General features: G+C 50.0%; 2 protein-coding genes across 2 annotated transcripts; both read right to left on the reverse strand.

Moving 5' to 3' along the window:
- Nucleotides 1-14,329: 14,329 nt before the first annotated feature.
- Nucleotides 14,330-14,845, reverse strand: LOC149347335 (uncharacterized). The gene has a single exon (XM_089541556.1). It carries the CDS (start codon nt 14,843-14,845, stop codon nt 14,330-14,332), a length of 516 nt encoding a protein of 171 aa, XP_089397682.1.
- Nucleotides 14,846-17,212: 2,367 nt separating this feature from the next.
- On the reverse strand, nt 17,213-18,150 carry LOC149347336 (uncharacterized). The gene is made up of 2 exons (XM_089541558.1): nt 17,650-18,150; nt 17,213-17,470 (listed from the first exon to the last, which is right to left on the reverse strand). The coding sequence occupies exons 1-2, from the start codon at nt 18,079-18,081 to the stop codon at nt 17,213-17,215; spliced, it is 690 nt and encodes a 229-aa protein (XP_089397684.1). The 5' UTR covers nt 18,082-18,150.
- Nucleotides 18,151-18,428: the final 278 nt, after the last annotated feature.

An 18,428-nucleotide genomic window follows, 5' to 3' on the forward strand; every position in this document is an offset into this window, starting at 1 on the left:
CGCGAGCAAGATGGAGCGAGGTGTATGAAGCTGCGAGCGTGCATTTATCTTGTAAATAAGTTTTCGCTGCATACATAGTCATTTTTTGTTTTCAACGTACGCATTCAACCGTTTTTCCAATCAATGTGTATATATTTTTAACACTACCAACCCCGAGGAACTCCATAGCCAGCTTTGTCTCGCGCGGTCCCGAATGATGGATATTCGACGCTTCTTCAAGCGTCAGCGGTTGTCTGACGAAGCATTATCCAAATGCGCCCCTGCAGATTCTGGTGTGACATGTGACAACGGTGTAGCATTTGAACAGAGTGATGCAAGCTTTTATCACCGGACAGTAGCTGATGTCGTCGACTCCATGGAAGGGACTCTGTCAACAGTGAGTTCAGGTGATGCAGCAGGCCGAGATGATTCCATTTCTCCTTTCTTGGGATTCAAGTCCGGATTTGACCAGAGCGATGCAACCTTTCATCACCGGACAGTAGCCGGCGTCGTCGTCTCCATGGAAGGAACTCCACCAGCGAGCTCCGGTCACGCAGTAAGCCGAAACGATTCCCTTTCTCCTTGCTTGGGATCGAAGTCCGGAGACAACATCAAGAAAACAAATAACTTGCCTCAAGAATATGACTTAGGAGAGTTTCTAGGCAAAGCTAAACTCACTGGCATACCGGACTTTTTGAAGTTACGTCTTCTTACTAAGCCATGGTCGCCAAACGTCACATATGATTTTAAGAAGGATGTAACACCTGGAAAGAGGCCTTTTCGACATCAGTGGCTGGGAGATTACGCCCCCTGGCTTGCGTATTCAGCGACAGCGAAAGGCGCCTTTTGTCGTTTTTGCGTCATTTTTCCTCCGCGTGTTCACCGGGGTACTCAAGGTAGTTTTATCGTGCGCGCTTTCAGTAACTACAGAAAAATGCACGAGGCGTGCAGGGATCACGTAAAATCCCAATGGCACCAGGAGGCAATGACGGCCTCACAGAACTTTATGGATGTGATGAAAGGCAAGCAGCTACCCGTTGTACAGCAGCTGAACAGAGCACTGCACGCGCAAGTTGAAAGGAACCGTGAGAAACTATTTCCAATAGTTTCCACCATTGTCTTTTGCGCGACGCATGACTTGCCGATTCGCGGCAAGCAGTCCGATAGTGGAGTCTTCAATGATCTGCTTGACTTTCGTGTAGAAGCTGGAGATACTCTACTTCAGGAGCACTTCGCTTCTTCTGCTGGCAATGCCAAGTACACTTCTGTCCGCGTCCAGAACGAGATCATCACAATCTGTGGCGACATCCTGAGAGAGCAGATAGTTACCGAGACTAACAAAGCGTTTGCTTTTTCCGTTCTTGCTGACGAAACTGCAGATATTTCAGGAAAAGAGCAGATGTCTATAGGCGTTCGCTTTATTGACAAGGCGGAAGTCGAAGTGTGCGTTCGAGAGCAGTTTTTGGGATTTGTAGAGCTGGAGCAATTAAACTCCGCTTGCATCGCCGCGGCAATCTTGAAGCTTTTGACGAATGTCGGACTGATTCTTTCGAACCTCGTTGGACAGGGGTACGATGGATGCTCTACAATGGCTGGAAAAGAAGCTGGAGTGAACAAAATTATACAAAAACAGTTCCCGAAGGCACTATTTTTCCACTGTGCAAGTCACAAACTAAATCTCGTCATCAACGATTTGAACGACGTCTCTGAAATTCGAAACACAATTGGGATAATCAAACAAACCATAAACTTCTTCCGCGAGAGCGTGCTCCGGAGAAAATTGGTGCCCAACATTCCGATGCTGTGTGAGACAAGATGGTCTGCAAAGTACAAGTCTATTAGGATCTTCTCTCAGCATTACGTGGCCATAGTCGAAGCACTCGAGCAGCTCGCGTCCACGGAATCATACTCGAACGCTGCAACTAGACAACGAGCTCACATCCTCTACTGCGCAACAACAAGCTCATCTTTCATCGTCTGCTTGCATATTGTAGCGAAGTACAGCGCTCGGCTCGAACCAGCTACGAACATTCTGCAAGGTGTATCCATGGACTTCCATTCTGTGCATGGCCACATCACTGAGCTACAACGTATTTTTCGCGGCCACCGGACAAACGCTGTAGAGGAGTTCTCTAACATCATGAATGCAGCAAGGGAGGCAGCCAATCACTTAAATGTGGTGATATCTGTACCAAGACAAGTCTCTCGTCAGGCCCACCGAGACAACTACGGGATTCAGTCGCCAGAGGAATACTACCGTGTGGCAATATATGTGCCGTACTTGGACTCCCTCACCGCTTCTTTAGCTCGGCGCTTTTCTGAAAGCAATGAGAGGAGCTTCAAACTTCTCCAGCTGCATCCATCAAAAATGAAGCACTTGAGCCGTGTTGAGTTCGCTGTTCTCGCCGAAGAACTCCAGTGCTTTTACGGGATCGACAACTTCAAGGAAGAGGCCATCTCTTGGTACGAGATGTGGTGCAACAAAACTGGGGACCCATCAGAAATAACTTACTGCGAGCTTCTACATCAGGCCAAGACATTCTTCCCTGGTGTTGCAAAAGCCATTGAGGTGGCTCTGGCTTTGCCAGTTACTACCTGTACGGTCGAACGCTCCTTCAGTACAATGAGGAGAGTGAAAACGTGGCTACGCTCAACGATGACAAACGACAGACTGGACGGCCTTTGTATGATGAGTGTGCACCGAGAGCGTGTAATGAAGCACAGAAATGAATTTATCACCAGTGTCATCACGCAATTCGCCCAGAAAAATCCGAGGCGTCTACAGTTTCTGTTCAAGGAAGACTGACTGAGTGACTGTCGTTGCGTGTTTGTGAACATATTGTGCTGTGTGCTGGTCATCAATCCGGGTGTGTCGAGAACCCGTATGCAGCAAGACTGAGCACTCTTCTCCACGAAGTGATAGTATCTTTTTGCATTTTTATTAATTTTAATTGTTTCTTCGTTGATAAACTCCAATGTATCTCTCCTAGCCTCGCTTCAATTTGCTGTTTGTAATTTTTCTTTCATGTGTGTATTTTACTTATTTTATTTGTATATAAATAAATAAATTTACTCCGCAAATAGTGCCTTTTTGCTACGAACATAACCCCCCCCCCCCTCCGGCGCCAACAACCAATGGGGCCCCCCCCTGCAAAAAATTCTGCGGACGCCCTTGCTTCGCATTAACACTTCCGTCACACAGACTGGTTATTATTTAAAATACTGATAGAAATTAGGAAACCCAAGAATCCCGCAACACATTCTGCGCGTGTGAAGAGCGCAGCAGTGAAGGTATGCAGAAGAATGGAAGTCCGGACGAGTTGGTACTGATTCATAATTTCTGCAACAGCGCTACACAACGAGCACAACGAGCAAAGAGTGACACATCGTTAGAAAGAAAGATTGGTGTGTCAATGCGTCATCTGTAATTATAACAGCTAAGGAAATGAGCCTGCTGCATAGTGGATAACGCTTCGGGGAACGCACCTTGATTTATGGTGATTTTATCGGATAGGCACGTTTGGGTGTGACGCTTTTACTGACGCTGCGTATGTTTGTAGATGCCTGGACTATACAGAGATGCGTGTTTTTTCCCAATAAAACAGTTGTAATTTCAGCGCCGTCTTTGTGTCACTCTTTGCTCGTTGTCCTCGTTGTGTAGCGCTGTTGCAAAAATTATGAATCAGTACCAACTCGCCCAGACTTCCATTCTTCTGCAGTATATTTCTTGTACTTGGGCTTCTTTTATGTGTCAAAATTTGGACGTGCACAACCCAGCGGTGCTATCACCACTCATCGCTGTGTGCGTCTGCCGTGCTCGGACAGCGGCATGGCACTGCCGTCATGACATTTGCCCCCAAGAATTACAAGCGCGATGTGGATGGCTTCGACCGTCTTTAGGCCACACGAAGAGGATATGCAAGATTTTGAAAAGTGAGTGGTGGCGACCGGCGAGGTTCTTTAAAGATTTGCTACAGACGAAGTGCTGCGACAGGAATTTACGCCTTAATCAGCGCAGCTATCGCGACTAGATCAAGACAACAGACCAGCTCACAGAATTCCTTTGGAATGTGGTCCGCAAGTCTCTTTCCAATCTCGCTAGACGACCTCCCACGGATGGAAAGCTTCTGGTACTGGGTGATATAACCGCGGTTTCCAAGCAGCAGAGGACTCTGCGCCTCGGGCCTACGTTTTGCATGGAACTTGGTATGGAAACCATTGAGATGTTGGCCTTACTTGACACGTTTCGGGCGATTACTAAGGTTGAGGACAGGAACCGATGCGAGTCCGAATGTGTTGATGCTGCTGCTGCTGCTAGTAGTGGCCGGACTAGAGGGCAGAGCAATAAGTTTCGCTCCTTAGTTATCTACCCGTGTGACAATCGCTTGCGCGTTGTGCAGTCTGATAAAGGGTTCTTTGTCGTACTATCTGAAGACCAATTCGGTATTAAGGCTAGTGAAGACGTGCTAAACAATTTCAAAAGAGTTATAAGGGACCCGACGAGGTGTAAGATGAAGAATGAATTATTGCAGAGGTTCAGCCTTGAAGGCTCGGTTAAGAGGGTGAAAAAAGCTGAAGTCTCAGTGCTGGAAATTGTTGTCAGCGAAGACTCATAAGCTAGATATACCATTCAGAGCTATCGTTTCAGAGGACAATTCATGGCAATTCGTTGCGTCTTCCTACCTATAAAACCACTTGTCCTCCCTAATGACATCAGACCCTTTCCAGATACAGAACTCTGAAGTTGTGACTAAGTTCTTCTTGGATAACGTAACTGCACCACTCACTTGTTTCAGTGTATATTTGGTCTATATGTGCTATTCCCTCCCGCATAACCAACTGATGAAGTATATGAGAATATGTATCGAGGATGACAATGATGAATTCAAGTTCCAAAGTGACTGCGGGATCACAACTGCCGCTTTTTTGGAACTGCTTTCGTTTTACCTCAACAACACTTATGTCGTGTGGAACGGTAAAGTATTCATGCAAAAGACCGGAGTGTGCATGGGGTCAAAGGTAGCCCCAGTCGTCAGCAACATTTTTTAAAGCAAAGTTGATATAGAGGGTGATCTCGTCGGAAATGGTTTAAGAATCTTCCGATATGTAGACGATTTTCTAGTGATTGCCGAGTCCCTCAACGATGAAGATGTGACAAGGGTCCTTGACGTCTTTACAAGAGATGAATCTGGATTGAAATTCACCCATGAAGTCCCACAGGAAGGCGTCTTGCAGTTCCTTGATTTAAAACTGACAGTTCACGCGAACCATATTTGCTGGCAGTATTCACCTAGAAGCGAAAAGCCACTATTGAACTATAAGTCATTTCACTCCAAGCTGCCAAATGCAGGGATAGTAAAACGCTGTTTAACCATGGCAGTGAGGAGGTCCTATCCACACCAAATGGGAAGCAGCCTGGCAACACAAGTCAAGAGGTGCAAAGAAGCGGGCTATCCCGATTCTGTTCTTGCGTCGAGCGCAGACAAAGTTATCCGCACATTGAAGTCATCGGAGCATGGCTTGGAACGGCGAAGTGTGTCAAAAGAACGCAAGCAAGTGGTTGTCATGCCATATGTACACGCCCTATCACACAGGCTAAAAAGAGTGGGTGCTAAGCACGGAGTGGATGCCCTTTTTTCAGCCCCTAACAAACTAGAAAATATAGTCGCGGCCTGTCACAACTATCGCCCACCAACCGGCTGCCTGGTCCAAGCCGTCGAAACACAGGGGCCGCTTTACGCTCCCCTGTAGCCTAAAAGCGAGCGTTGTGCAACATTTATTTGTTGAGGTCGGTCAGCCCGTGCGAGGTGCACGTGTGTCGGTGCGTCAGTCCTCCAAAGGAACTCAAGGGGTTGCGGGTTTAGAAGAAATATTTACTCGAATACAGGAAAACACAAAAACAGGTAAAACGAACAGAGGAGTAGCCGAAAAACTATACAAAACACGAAACGCGACAAGCAAGAGAGACAATACAAAGAACACACAAATCCAACTACAGAGAACAAGAAGGCGTACAGGGCATGAAAAGAAGTAATATACAAAAAGTTAGAGCTAGAAAAGCAGAAAGTCCGACGGACAATTAACATACGGGGGCTGCGGCGATGACTCTGGTTCGGGTGGTTGTGGATGCGACGATGGCTCGACGGCGGCGGGCCTTGTGCGATGGAACGCGTGCCTCGGCGCGGTAACTCGGACCTCCACGCCCGCAAACACCACCCAACCTCTTCAGCTGCCTATTTCCTCCCGACTGTGCCAACCGCCTTCTGCAACCTGGACGGGCCGGCAGATAGCATACTTCTTCCCTTTCCCTCATCATCGGGGCGCTTTTGTCAGCGCGGTGACGACGGGGCCGAGGGGACGCATTAAACCGCGAAGTTCCCTCGGAGCGCCGCGCGGGAGAGCAGGAGGGAACGCAAAAGGTCTTCCGTGACAGGCGTCGCCGAGTCGGCTATGCCTGCACTCTCCATTTTTAAACAAAAACAGCGCACCTGTACCACCGCTCTAGAACATACCACTCCTCCTGGAATTCCAGTCGGCTTCGTTCGCCGATAGCCGAGCCCCGAGAGAATTCCTGACGAGACACATTCCATTGGTCTGTGACACGGCCGTTCAAAGGAAATGCGAAGGACGCAGGAGGAAGGGATGTCATGTTAAGCATGTAAAGGAATACGTTCCATGTAGCAAGGGTGTAGTTTATCAAAGACTTATTTCCCGTGGCCGCTCCTACATAGGCCAGACTGGCCGATGTGTTAATGTGAGGCTAATGGAACATGCTAACACATTAGGAAAGATTGAAACTAATTTAGCCAAGCACTGCTTCACGTGTCAATGCAGTCCGTTTGTTGTGGCCCCAAGATGTGGCCCCAAGATGTGGCCCCAAGATGTGGCCCCAAGATGTGGCCCCAAGATGTGGCCCCAAGATGTGGCCCCAAGATGTGGCCCCAAGATGTGGCCCCAAGATGTGGCCCCAAGATGTGGCCCCAAGATGTGCCCCAAGAGCTGCCCCAAGAGCTGCCCCAAGATGTGCCCCAAGATGGCTGCAGAACACCGACAAGCCATCTTGGGGCCACATCAGGCGCATTTGCAAGATTCTCAAGTCAGGGATGGCGCCCGTCCTGTTGTGTTCGTGTCTCCTTTGTCTTTGTTGTTTTCGCGCCGTCCGAACTACTTTCAAGATATGAACCAACTAGCCCAAATCAAAGTACTTCTTGAGCATATTTCTTCTGCATTGGGCCCTTTCCTCTTTTCAAGTTTCTGTACCGACCCCGTCATTACGTGTACCAACCTTATTGCCGTATCTACTTGCCAGTCTCGGGTGCTTTCCTTCTGCTTGAAGCGAAAAATCGTTCCATTTGAGGTGCAGGCCCTTGTCGGTGTTCTGCAGCCATCTTGTGGCCACATCAGGCGCATTTGCAAGATTGTCAAGTCTGAGTTGGCGCCCGTCCTGTTGTGTTCGTGTCTCCTTTGTCTTTGTTGTTTTCGCGCCGTCCGAACTACTTTCAAGATATGAACCAACTAGCCCAAATCAAAGTACTTCTTCACTACGCTCTATTCAGGGCAAGGACATCTCATGTCTCTCCAATTAACCCTGTCCTTTACCAGGTGCGGCCACCGTATCCCCGCAAACTGCTTAATCTCATCCGTCCACCTAACTTTCTCCCGCCTCCTGCTACGCTTGTCGTCTCTTGAAATCTACTCCGTTACCCTTAAGGACCAGCGGTTACCCTGCCTTCATATTACAGGCCCTGCCCAAGCTCATTTCGACTAGGATTTCATTAACTAGGATTCTAGTTTTTCCCTGACCCTCTACCCTCTTCCTCGATCTTAACGCGACATCTGTCATTTTCCTCTCCACAGCTCCCTGCGTTGCCCTTATCTTACCAGTCGGCTGCAAAAAATCGTCCGCTAAACCTGCCCACATTTTCCCCAATAGAGGCTTACGATAGGACGCAGTTTCGTACTTCGCACTGGGGTATCCGCCACTGTGCTTCCGCCTGGTTCCGCCTTCAATCTCAAGACGGCTGCTGCGGTGTTCTCAGGCATCATGAACATGAAAAGCATTCATAACGCTGTCAAGGCAGGCACGAAATAAAGTATGTTCCTTCGGCTAACTTTTATACTCAACTGATTTGAGAGGGCGTAAGCCTGCGTTGCTATTGATATTGCAGTGCCCCTTAGACCTCGTAGCTTTCATTCCAGGGCACCGAAATGGCAGACTAGCGAAACTTTTTATGGGTGTCGTGTCTTGTTACTGCGGTTGTCCATAAACACGCTAATTTAGTTCAATGCTCCATTTCAGCTCTATGTACTTTCATGTCTCAGCCAGCAGTGGTGGTTTCTTTGAGGATTTGAAATTAGTGACTTCGCGCTGCCGTAGTAAATAATATACATAACATATATAATGTTGCCTGCCATTGTCTCTACAACGGGAATGTACTGCTCTTGCCATTATCCGGCGGAAACTCCAGTTGGAACCGATTCTATTGCAGCCACATGGAATGAATGAATCATCAAGAATGTTTTAACACCTTCTCTGGGATTAATATGTTGTGCTGAGTTTAATGGAACATAGCTAACCAAGCCATTACCAATGCAACCAACAGAGTAATAGCCAATGCCAATCGAAGTACTGCAATCCTCGGAACCGCTGCAGCAGGTAATTAGATTATCAGTAATGTATCGTATATTCGGAATGCAATATGTGTGAATAAAGGTGTTTGTTCTCTTTGTGTACGCAGATGGCAACACGCTAGAACATGTGAAACGTGCGCAAAATGCGTCGGTCGCAATTTCCACATACATGAGTGACGTGCATTTCAGCATATAAAAGGGTCGGCTCCTGCTCGTTGCGAAATCGTTTTAAATAAGTCAATCAGGCTCTCTATCTATTTCCGGAACTCTGCCTTCATGAATTCGACGAACATTACATCAACGACAAACGACGCCTACACTTGCAAGTCCCGGAGCCCCAGCAACAACCGATGCCAGATGGCCCACTGAAAACCGATCCGGGCACCAACGTCCGGAATCAGTGTAACTATGCATTGGGACAGACTTGATAGCGACACTCCAAACATTACAATGAATTTGTTAATATAATATTCTAAAGCCATTCTTGCATTGGTATTGTTGGACTAGGGTTATGGCCATTCAATGGAACGAAACAAGACAATATCAGGTTTGAACACCCAATGTCATTCATTGAAAGGGTAGAGATGATGAGATGTGATGATTACATCAGGCGCTCGCATGGAGTATTGAACACACCTAGTGTTGTTTGCGTGCATTGTGTGTCTATAAATACGAATGTAGATGCGCATACGAAATCAGTGGATGTGCATTGTTTGAAAGGTTACGATTCCGAAACTGATATGACTCTGGATGCCTTGTATGGTGTTGAAAACATAACGTTGGTTACCAATGACATGGCCAAAGGGAGGCGAATGAAAAAGGCTGCTAACTGTCAAAACACTGCTGCAATATGCAATGTTACAGAAATGCCAGCCAAATGCACGCCGTTAAAATCGTGAGACACAATCCTCATGGGATATCAATGCGTGGAAAAGTTGGCATAGTGAGTCACGAAGACATCCGAGAATTGCAAGTGTCGTTGTACGACGTCATGTTGATGGCAAAAAGCTATCTGAATAGCATAGTAGTCACAGACTCTGTACTCAACGGAGATATCAGAAATCAGCTTATTAACTACAGAACTAAATGACAGATCGTGCAACACTACACCAAACGTCGTTATAGTTCTACAATAAGATCTGCATGGATACCCCTTGCATCCTCCAGTTACCATAGTAAAAGCAATGCTCACGGGCGACAAGCACATCGAACACGCTCGTTATATAAATGTGACTTCGGTTTTAACGGGCATAAAATGGTACTGCCCGGAGTAGTTAAACGATTAATTTTGGGTACTGACAATGTAGCAGGTGAGATGTGCATTCCCAACACAACTTGTGTCAAAGTGGCATTGTTTGCTCAGAATGAAATTCTGTAATGCTATGATTTGGAGTACCTAATAACAATTTTAAATAATGCAAAAGTTTTCCCAGACAGTGTCATGTTCATGGATGATTTTCTTAGTGATTTGTTACGTAATATTAACACATCCTGATTGACATTCATCACCCAAAGTATGAGTGTGAGCCAATCAATCCAGTGCACAATCGCAAAAATGATGACGTCCTCCAAGCTAGACCACCGCATCATGGATATTATTATTGGAGTCTCCGGTGGCGATTATATGTGTTGTGTTGGGTTTTATGGAACATAGGCAACTGAGGCCATCATGCGTCCAGCACAAGGTATTGGAAAAGTTTTTTGTTGAATATTAGAGAAATGTAAAAAACCATCTCTGTTGTAGAGGCCTTAAAATGTTAATGCTACCTAGTGAACACATACAAATTTTAGAAATGGCTGCTAGTAGAAGCATTAAGGAGGCCTGGGTAACCTCAATAGATATCCTTGGCTGGACAAGGATATTGAGACTTTTGCACCAGACGTCAGGAGCTGATAAATGCAAACCAGACACCTGTACAAGGGGTAATGGTTTGTGGCTCTATATTGAATGTGGCCCCAACAGACGCGAGAATGAAAACTAACATTGGAGACAATGTTAAAGAATTGTCTGCAATGTTAGTTTTCATTCTGGCGTCTGTTGGGGTCACATTCAATATAGAGCCACAAACCATTACAATTACAGTGGCGGCAACTACAGAAGATGAGGAGAATCTGGAAAGAAATTTGTCAATTGCGTCCATCACATTTTGTGCGTTTCGTAAAATAGATCCAGTAATATTCGACCTTAATATTGTCTTGGTTGTGTACGTATAGTGCGTAGCCGGGTGAAGTTTTATGGCTAGTTTCCGGTGGCAGAAGCATGTAATTAAGTATGGGCGACCACCATAAGAGCAAAAACATGTAAAACCGAATGGACGTTTACAAAGTCGATGTCGACATATTCATAGTCTGGTATAGATACGACAGCTAGGTGGGGAGCTCGAGCCGCATACGTTTAAACGACACCTGCAAGTGTTCCAATATTTTCTTGTTGAATAATGATGGTAGCGTAAATAATGGGGCGCGGTTCACAAGCGGCCCAAACATTTCACGCTTATTCAACCATTCCGCATTCGTGGCTAGATCAAATTAAAGCGAACGCTAATGTAATTGTCTCGTTTACGCTTCACACATGAACTGGGATGCAATATTGCGTTGGATTGCCTACTGTCATTTTATGTTGTAGTGGTGTTTGTTTTGCATTGAATATGGAAGGTAAAAGAATTTTTTCTGCCCCGGCATCTGCTATCACTGCTTAAAGCACCTGAGCTGGGGCAGCGGAAATAAAGGATAGCAGGCAGAGTGTAGAAGTGAAACAAAAGGGGTGAGGGGATTGTAGAAAGGACAGGGGGAGGAGTACACTGACAATAAAAATCTATTTATATGATAAATATAAATATTGACAGGTCGCATGCGCGTGAAGGTCTGGTAGGACACAGTACAGACACACGCGCACGACACAAAGCACAAAACAGCTGGAGTGGGGGCGTCCAGCTGTTCATCGTCCAAGGTAGCACACGCGGAGCGTTCGGTCACTGCACGTAACTACCTCGCGGAGAACAGGCGGGACGTCAAGCCCGTCTTTTCGAGGAATTAACAGAGGCTCACCATTGTTCGCTCGCGGGCGCGCGTACTACACTGCGGCCACAATAGCGCATAAAGAGCGTCGGGAAGAATGCCCAGCGCCCTGTAGGCCGCAAGCATGTCGCGGCGGGCATCAGTTTAACGCGGTGCAGCGAAGGAGCAAGTGCTCTAGAGTTCCTGCCGCACCGCATCCAAAACACACTGCACTCGTCGCGAACCCGTGACGCACCCGTCGTTCCCCGGGCCCGGGATCATTGCGCGCTGCGTCCGCGTGAGTCGGCGACAGCCGGTGATGTAAAAAATGCGCTCACCTCCCCTGCGATGCGGGGTTGGGGTGCTACCGTCGGAGATGATCCTGGATGACCGCACGCACGTCCTCCAACGCAAGAGGAAGGTTGCTGGGAGGCAGCTCATGTGCGGCTGTCGAGTTCGTCAGCTTCCTCGTTGCCGGCGTTGCCGCAGTGACCGGGAGCCCACTGCGCGTGCACGGCGCATCCGAGCTGCGCTAGCTGCGCGATGCGCGAACGGATTTGGCGTACTAATGGGGTGCCACGGCCGTTGGTCTGCAGGCGGCTGAAGGCGGCGCGGGAGTTACACAACACAGCACACCTGGGCGGCGGAGGGACGTGGCGGCGGAGGGACGCAGCAGGTCCAGCCCAAGCTGGATCTCCATCAGCTCCGCCGTGGTGGAAGAGCCCAGTACGGTGGTGTGCTGTTGGCGGTGCAGTCGCAGGGCGGGGATGGTGGCAGCCGCTGCGAGCGAGCAGCTGTGGCGAGCCACTGAGCCGTCGGTAAACACGAGGAGATGGTCCTCTAGCGCATCGTGTATGACGGCTCTGGCCAGCTGCTGCACAGCGCAGAGGGGTGTGCTCCGCTTTCCCGCGATGCCGACGATCTCTCGCTGAACCTCCGAGGCAGCAGGCCAGGGCGAACAGAGGCCGTATGGGGGCGTCGCGTTGGTTAGTTGCTCGTACTCGAGCAGCGCCGCTCCAGTGCGCGAACGTGGGTATTTGCGCAAACGCTGAAGGAGCGGTCCGCCGTCCGGTGCGCGGTGTAATCTGTCGATGTGGTGCAACGCGCGCCGCATGGCCTGAAGTTGTAGTGGCCACGCGCCCGTCTCGGCTAGCGTCTCCGCGCACTGCGAGTTCGCGGGGAGGCTGAGGAATACATGTAGGGTTTTACAGTATTGCACCTAGAGATGTAAAATTTCAAGAAATTTTGAATGGCATAAAAAAAAGTTTTTTTCAGGGTTTTTCATGAAAAATTGGAAATTTTGCAAAGCGTGATAAAAACAGTTTTATTGGCAACAGCACAACGATCAATAATGCTCCGAAGTTCAGTCCAATATGCACTTATAGATGTCATATAGTGAAACGAACTTGTTCTATTGCACCAAGAAGATAATTATTTGCACTTCAGGCGAATATGAAGATATAAATATCACATTTATGGTACGAACTTCTTGTTCTATTGCACCGAGAAAGGGAACATGAAAACTGACCTATAAGTCACTCCATATCGGACTCAGAGTCAGTGTCGCTGGATGCGGCACTACGGGCAGCAGTATGGATTGAAGCTGTGTCCACAGCTAGGTTCGACTTCACATATACAAGCTTTCGAACGCGTTCCCCTGAAAGCCTGTTGCAAATCCTTGTATAGACGTTTCCGAAACGGGACCAGTTTCGTTCGCAGCTGGCGGATGATGGCGGTATCTGCAGCAGTCGGCATCAAGACGAGTTAGCGGCTGGTTGGTGCAAAGGTCTTGCCACCAGGTAGATGGGGCCACGTGCTACGCTGAAACCCCTGTCCTGGACCAAATTTCTGCGGATGTCTTGTACTCTGCTACGTTGGAAATCAAGAAGCTAGGCTTGTATTTGGCTAAAACCGCTTACGTGCACAGCAGCCTATGTTATATATGCTATGTGTGTACCGCTGTAGAATTTGCAGCCATTTTGTTCTACTTCAGCCGTGAGTTGAAGTATTGGTGTGTTTTTAAGTCAAGCCTGGATCTTATATGAGACCTGGCCTTCAACCCGCGTACTCGCAGCACGAACATTTTAAAAGCACTACCTGGCACCGGCGATGACGACTGCTCTCCAATCGTTCAACGATGCACGCTGTAATGGTTTTTAAAGAAAAAAGAAAAACATAAACTAAAAGTAAGCAATCATCAAACCTTGAAATTGCCTTGTGAAATTTTCGATGTTTCTCTATATCTGTTCTCGTCTGAAAAAAAAAACGAAAAAAAAAACGTTTTTTTTTTCAAAATTGCAGTGTTTTTTTCAGGCCTTCACATCTGTAGTTGCACCTCGAGCTGTTTCCAGTTCTGTTTCCGCACCGTGACGAGCGGGAGCGCGTAGAGAGCGGCTCCCAGGGCTGCGGCATTGTAGAGCCGCAGCGAGGCTTGTTGTGAGATCCCCTGGTCTCGAGGGGAGAGCTTGTGTACGGCGGCGGTGGTCCTCTTCGTCTGCGCGCAGGCTTCGGTCGCCGCGGGGCGGAAGGAGAAGCGTTCGTCGATGTCCACACCCAGGTAACGCACCGAGCGTTGCCACGGCAGGGAGGTCCCGTCCAGTTCAAGCGGCGACTGTCTAGCGCGCGAGCGCGAAACGGAAACCATGGCGGCAGACTTGGCAGCACAGAGCGACAGATTGAGGCCGCGTAAACGAGCGGCCACTGCGGTCAGGGCCTCCTGCAGTCACCCGCGCACGCGGAGCGCCTCACCCGGCAGAGCCAGGCACCACAGGGCTATGTCATCTGCGTAAATGGACATGTACACATGGTGCCGGACGCCCGTGGGAAGGCAGCCCGGCACCACCGACATGGCCACATTGAACAAAAAAGGTGACAAGACAGAGCCCTGCGGCACGCCGTGGTCCACCGGGCGAGGCTCGGAGAGCGCGTCCCCTACTCGCACACGCACAGTGCGCCCGCTCAGGAAGCCCCGAACATAGCGCAAAAGGCGCCCGCTCACTCCGGCCCCTTCAAGCGTCGCAAGGATGGGTGCGCGGCTGACGTTGTCAAACGCGCCCTGCACATCGAGCAGCAGCAGCAGAGCTACCTGCCTCGCCGCGACGGCATGCTCGAGCGCGGCAACAACGTCAGAGATGGAGTCGGCCGTGCACCGCTTCCCACGGAAACCCGTCTTCCGTTCGTCAAACAATTCCGCCTCCGCGGCCCGCTCGTTCAGACGCTGCAACGCAATATGCTCCATGAGCTTTCCCGCCGCAGATGTTAGTGCGACTGGACGGTTTCTACCGCATCCAGCCGGTTGTATGCTGTCCAGTCTTCTGGTCTGTCGGTCCGTCGTTCAGCTTGGTCTCACTTGGCGCGCAGGTTGAGAAGCTTGTTATCGGGCGTGGGTTGGCCTGCCCGAACCTCAGCGCGCCGTGTTGCTGCGAGCGCACTTCGGACCAGGCTGGAGAAAAAGTCCGCGCCGGATGCGGCTGCAGTATCAACCTCGCTGCGGAAGCGGCTCCAGTTCACGTTGGAGTAGGTGCGCTTAGCGCGCGCTTCCGTAGCAGTGGGCTCGATGAGGATGGAGTAGTGATCCGAGCCCCAGAGTGATGGTGCTCGATGCCAGTTTGCCTCGATGCCGCTGGACGCGAAGGAGACGTCGATGCAGGAGCCAGGTGTGCCGCGTCGTCGGAAGCTGGGCTCGCCGGTGTTGAGGGGGGTGAGGCCCAGTTGCGTAGCTGCGTCGTGCAGGTCATCGCCGCCCGCACTGTTTCGCGCACTTCCCCACGCGCAGTAGTGGGCATTAAAATCACCTACGATGATCTGTTGCGGGGCACAGCATGATGACACTGCACGAAACCACACGGCGTTCCACGCAACAACTCGGCGCACGTAGACACAAGCCACCGACGCGCACTGTCACCACCACACACTCCTGCGCGTCACTCGTCGCCGCCGCCGAACCAAAGAGGACGTGCTGTACATCGCGCTGCACATCAAAGTCAGTCATTTTATTCAGGCAACAGTAATAGGTGCCCAGGAGGCAGACATAAAGGCAAATTAATGCCTGACTCAGTGTCTGCCCCCTTCCCCCCTTCCCAATTGCATCACTCAACAGCAGTTACAGTCACATCGTTGAGCAAAGTTTCGATCAGTAATCACCAACATAAAAGGAACACATTAAGACAGCATATAGCATACAGGGCTGGGTTATATTGCGAGTAAACAAACAGCTAAAATAAATGGCATGTAGTAATAGCAGAGAAAATAAACAAGCAGGAACAATAAAACATTCACAACAAAAACCATCTGGTGTCTACTTGGAACCCAGAAAAAGAAAGGGAATAGTCAGAATTGCGTGCTCAAAAAAAATGTGTCAGCGTTCTTTTTTAAAGGATTGAGCTGAAGAACTGTCAGTAATGATATTCATAACCATGGAGTGCTTATTCAAGAAGTCAGGAATCTGATATGTTAACTTTTGTGTTCCGTAGTTTGTACGAATCCTGTCTTTGTTATAAATGGTATGCCGGAGATTATACATATGTTCTTTATGAACATATTTCGCTACGAACGATGATGCATTCTGTTTCATTTGAGTGTATGTAGCTACTGCTAGTTTTTTACATAGGATGTTTGCGATAGTCAGGATTCGCCGTTTTTGGAATAACGGGCTGAGTAAGTTCGGCGCGGGACATTTTCTATTTGGCTCATAAAATGTTTTTGTAGTACATGTATGGGGTGCGACCACAAAAACAAATTTTGGGAACCTACAAGAAGACAGTAGTGCAGACGGAGGTGTATTAGAGCTTAATACAATTGCTTTTTTAACCAAAGTGGTAGCAAATCCTTTAGTTTATATGTGAGCCCAATCGTTCTTGAGATATCTATTCGAACTTTTGCGACATGTGCACACCAGTTTAGGTGTTCCTGAAAGATTACACCTTGAAATTTATGTGATGCAACGAGTTCGGTTTGTTCATTGCCGAAGCGCAGAATAATATCTGACGTACATTTATTTTTTGATCGAAATACAATATATTTTGTTTTGTTCGTGTTCAGAGCTAATTTATTTACGCCAAGCCACACCGATAGCTTACACAGCCAGACATTCGCCTGCCTCTCAATATCTACAAAATTCGCTCCAGCAAAAGAGGCGTTAGTGTCATCAGCATACAGGATAATTTGTGGGGTTTGTGGAATATTTATATTACCATTGATATACAACAGAAACAATAATGGACCAAGTATAGACCCTTGTGGTATCCCATATGCAATAACACTAACATACACAACACATCGAGATTTCCCGGGTTTGTGGGAGGGATCACAGCACGGCACAGCGGCACAAACGCCTCCTCACATGTCGTGGGTGAGTGGTAGCCCACATAGCCTGGCAGCCTCATTTCGGGCGGCCCGTCTTGCGTGCGAACGTACGTCTCCTGCAGCGCGATCACTTCGGGCGAATCTTCCGACACGCGCACACGGAGCTCGGGATATCGCGCCGCAAGGGAGCGTACGTTCCACTGAAGAATGGATGGGATACGGGGGGGCGTCGGGCGACTAGCCATGGTGTGGGCCAATCTGTGAGGCAAGTGGTGCTGCTTCTAAGCAGCGCCGTCTGGAATCATCCCTCCGGGAGATCCACGAGGACCGCCTGCAGGGCGGCCAGGATTGTCTCCATAAGGAGAGTTTGAGCATCAGGAGGCTGGCCACTGGAGGGGAGAGCTGATGCGGTGGCGTGTTGTGCGGCGCTGGGCAGGTCCGATGTCTGGCCGCGTGGCTTCTGCTGTGGCTGCTGCTTCTGCCGCGGCTGCTGCTTCTGCCGCGGCTTGGCTTGGGCGGCCACCTGCGCGTAGCAGCGTTGGCGCGGTGGTTGGCTCAGCTGCGCAGGAAGCGCGGTTTCAGCCTGAACCACCGTTCGAACTGCCCGCCTGGAGAGAGGGACCACTGAAGTGGCCATCAAAGTGGCCACATGGCGTCCTCTCTGCCAGTGCGGGCAAGCTGGGTTTGTGGTCCAGTGTCGCCCGCCACAGTTGATGCAGTGTGGCGTTTTCTGCGCACATGGTCCGCCGCCTCTTGAGGTCCGCCGCAGCGAGGGCAGCGCGCAGGCGCTCTGCTGGCCTCCGTGACGTGCCCCAAGCTCGTGCACCGGGTGCACTGCAGCGGCCGTGGTCGGCAGGCTCCAACCGCCAGACGCCTCCTGAAAAGAGAGACTGCCGCCGGTGGCGCCGGCGCCGCATATCTAAGGGCCAGAGTGCTCCAAGAAAGCGACGCCGACACGATGGGGACAGAGGTCTCGAGACCATCAAGGAGCTGCTCTGGAGTGCGCCGGGCGTCCACTCCAAACACGAGGCCCGTAGAGATGTTGCGGGCAGCAGGCTCCCTCGCGCGCACCGCGATGCCACGGACGATGGCAATGTCCGGCAGTGCGCGCAGGGTGGCCTCGTTGTCCACATCCACGGCCACCACGTTGCGGCTCATGTTGACTCGCATCGCCAAGACGCCCGGTCGCGGTGCAAACTCCTCCGCGAGCTCCCATCCCTGCTCCTTGGAGAAGGCCACGCCGCGGTCAGCTGGCCGCAACAGGATGGTGCCCACGACGTTGTCGGAGGCCTGGACTGCCTCAGCTGCCTTTTTTAAGGCAGCACGTCGCCGCCGTTGGGCCCTGAATTAGGCCGCGTGCCACGGTAAGAGCGCGTAGCTGGCCTCCACAGCGCTGGTAACCTGCGGGAGGGGGGGGGGGGGGGGGGGTGGTCGTGGTTTCCAGTGCCGCGCGTCGCGGCGAGCTGCGCGGCTGTGTTCAAAGCAGTTGGGATCGCGGATGGCGCTGATGGCGCAGC

Source organism: Amblyomma mixtum, chromosome 4, assembly GCF_055824585.1.
Source record: "Amblyomma mixtum isolate Tamu chromosome 4, ASM5582458v1, whole genome shotgun sequence".
In the NCBI taxonomy this organism is placed as follows: Eukaryota; Metazoa; Arthropoda; class Arachnida; order Ixodida; family Ixodidae; genus Amblyomma; species Amblyomma mixtum.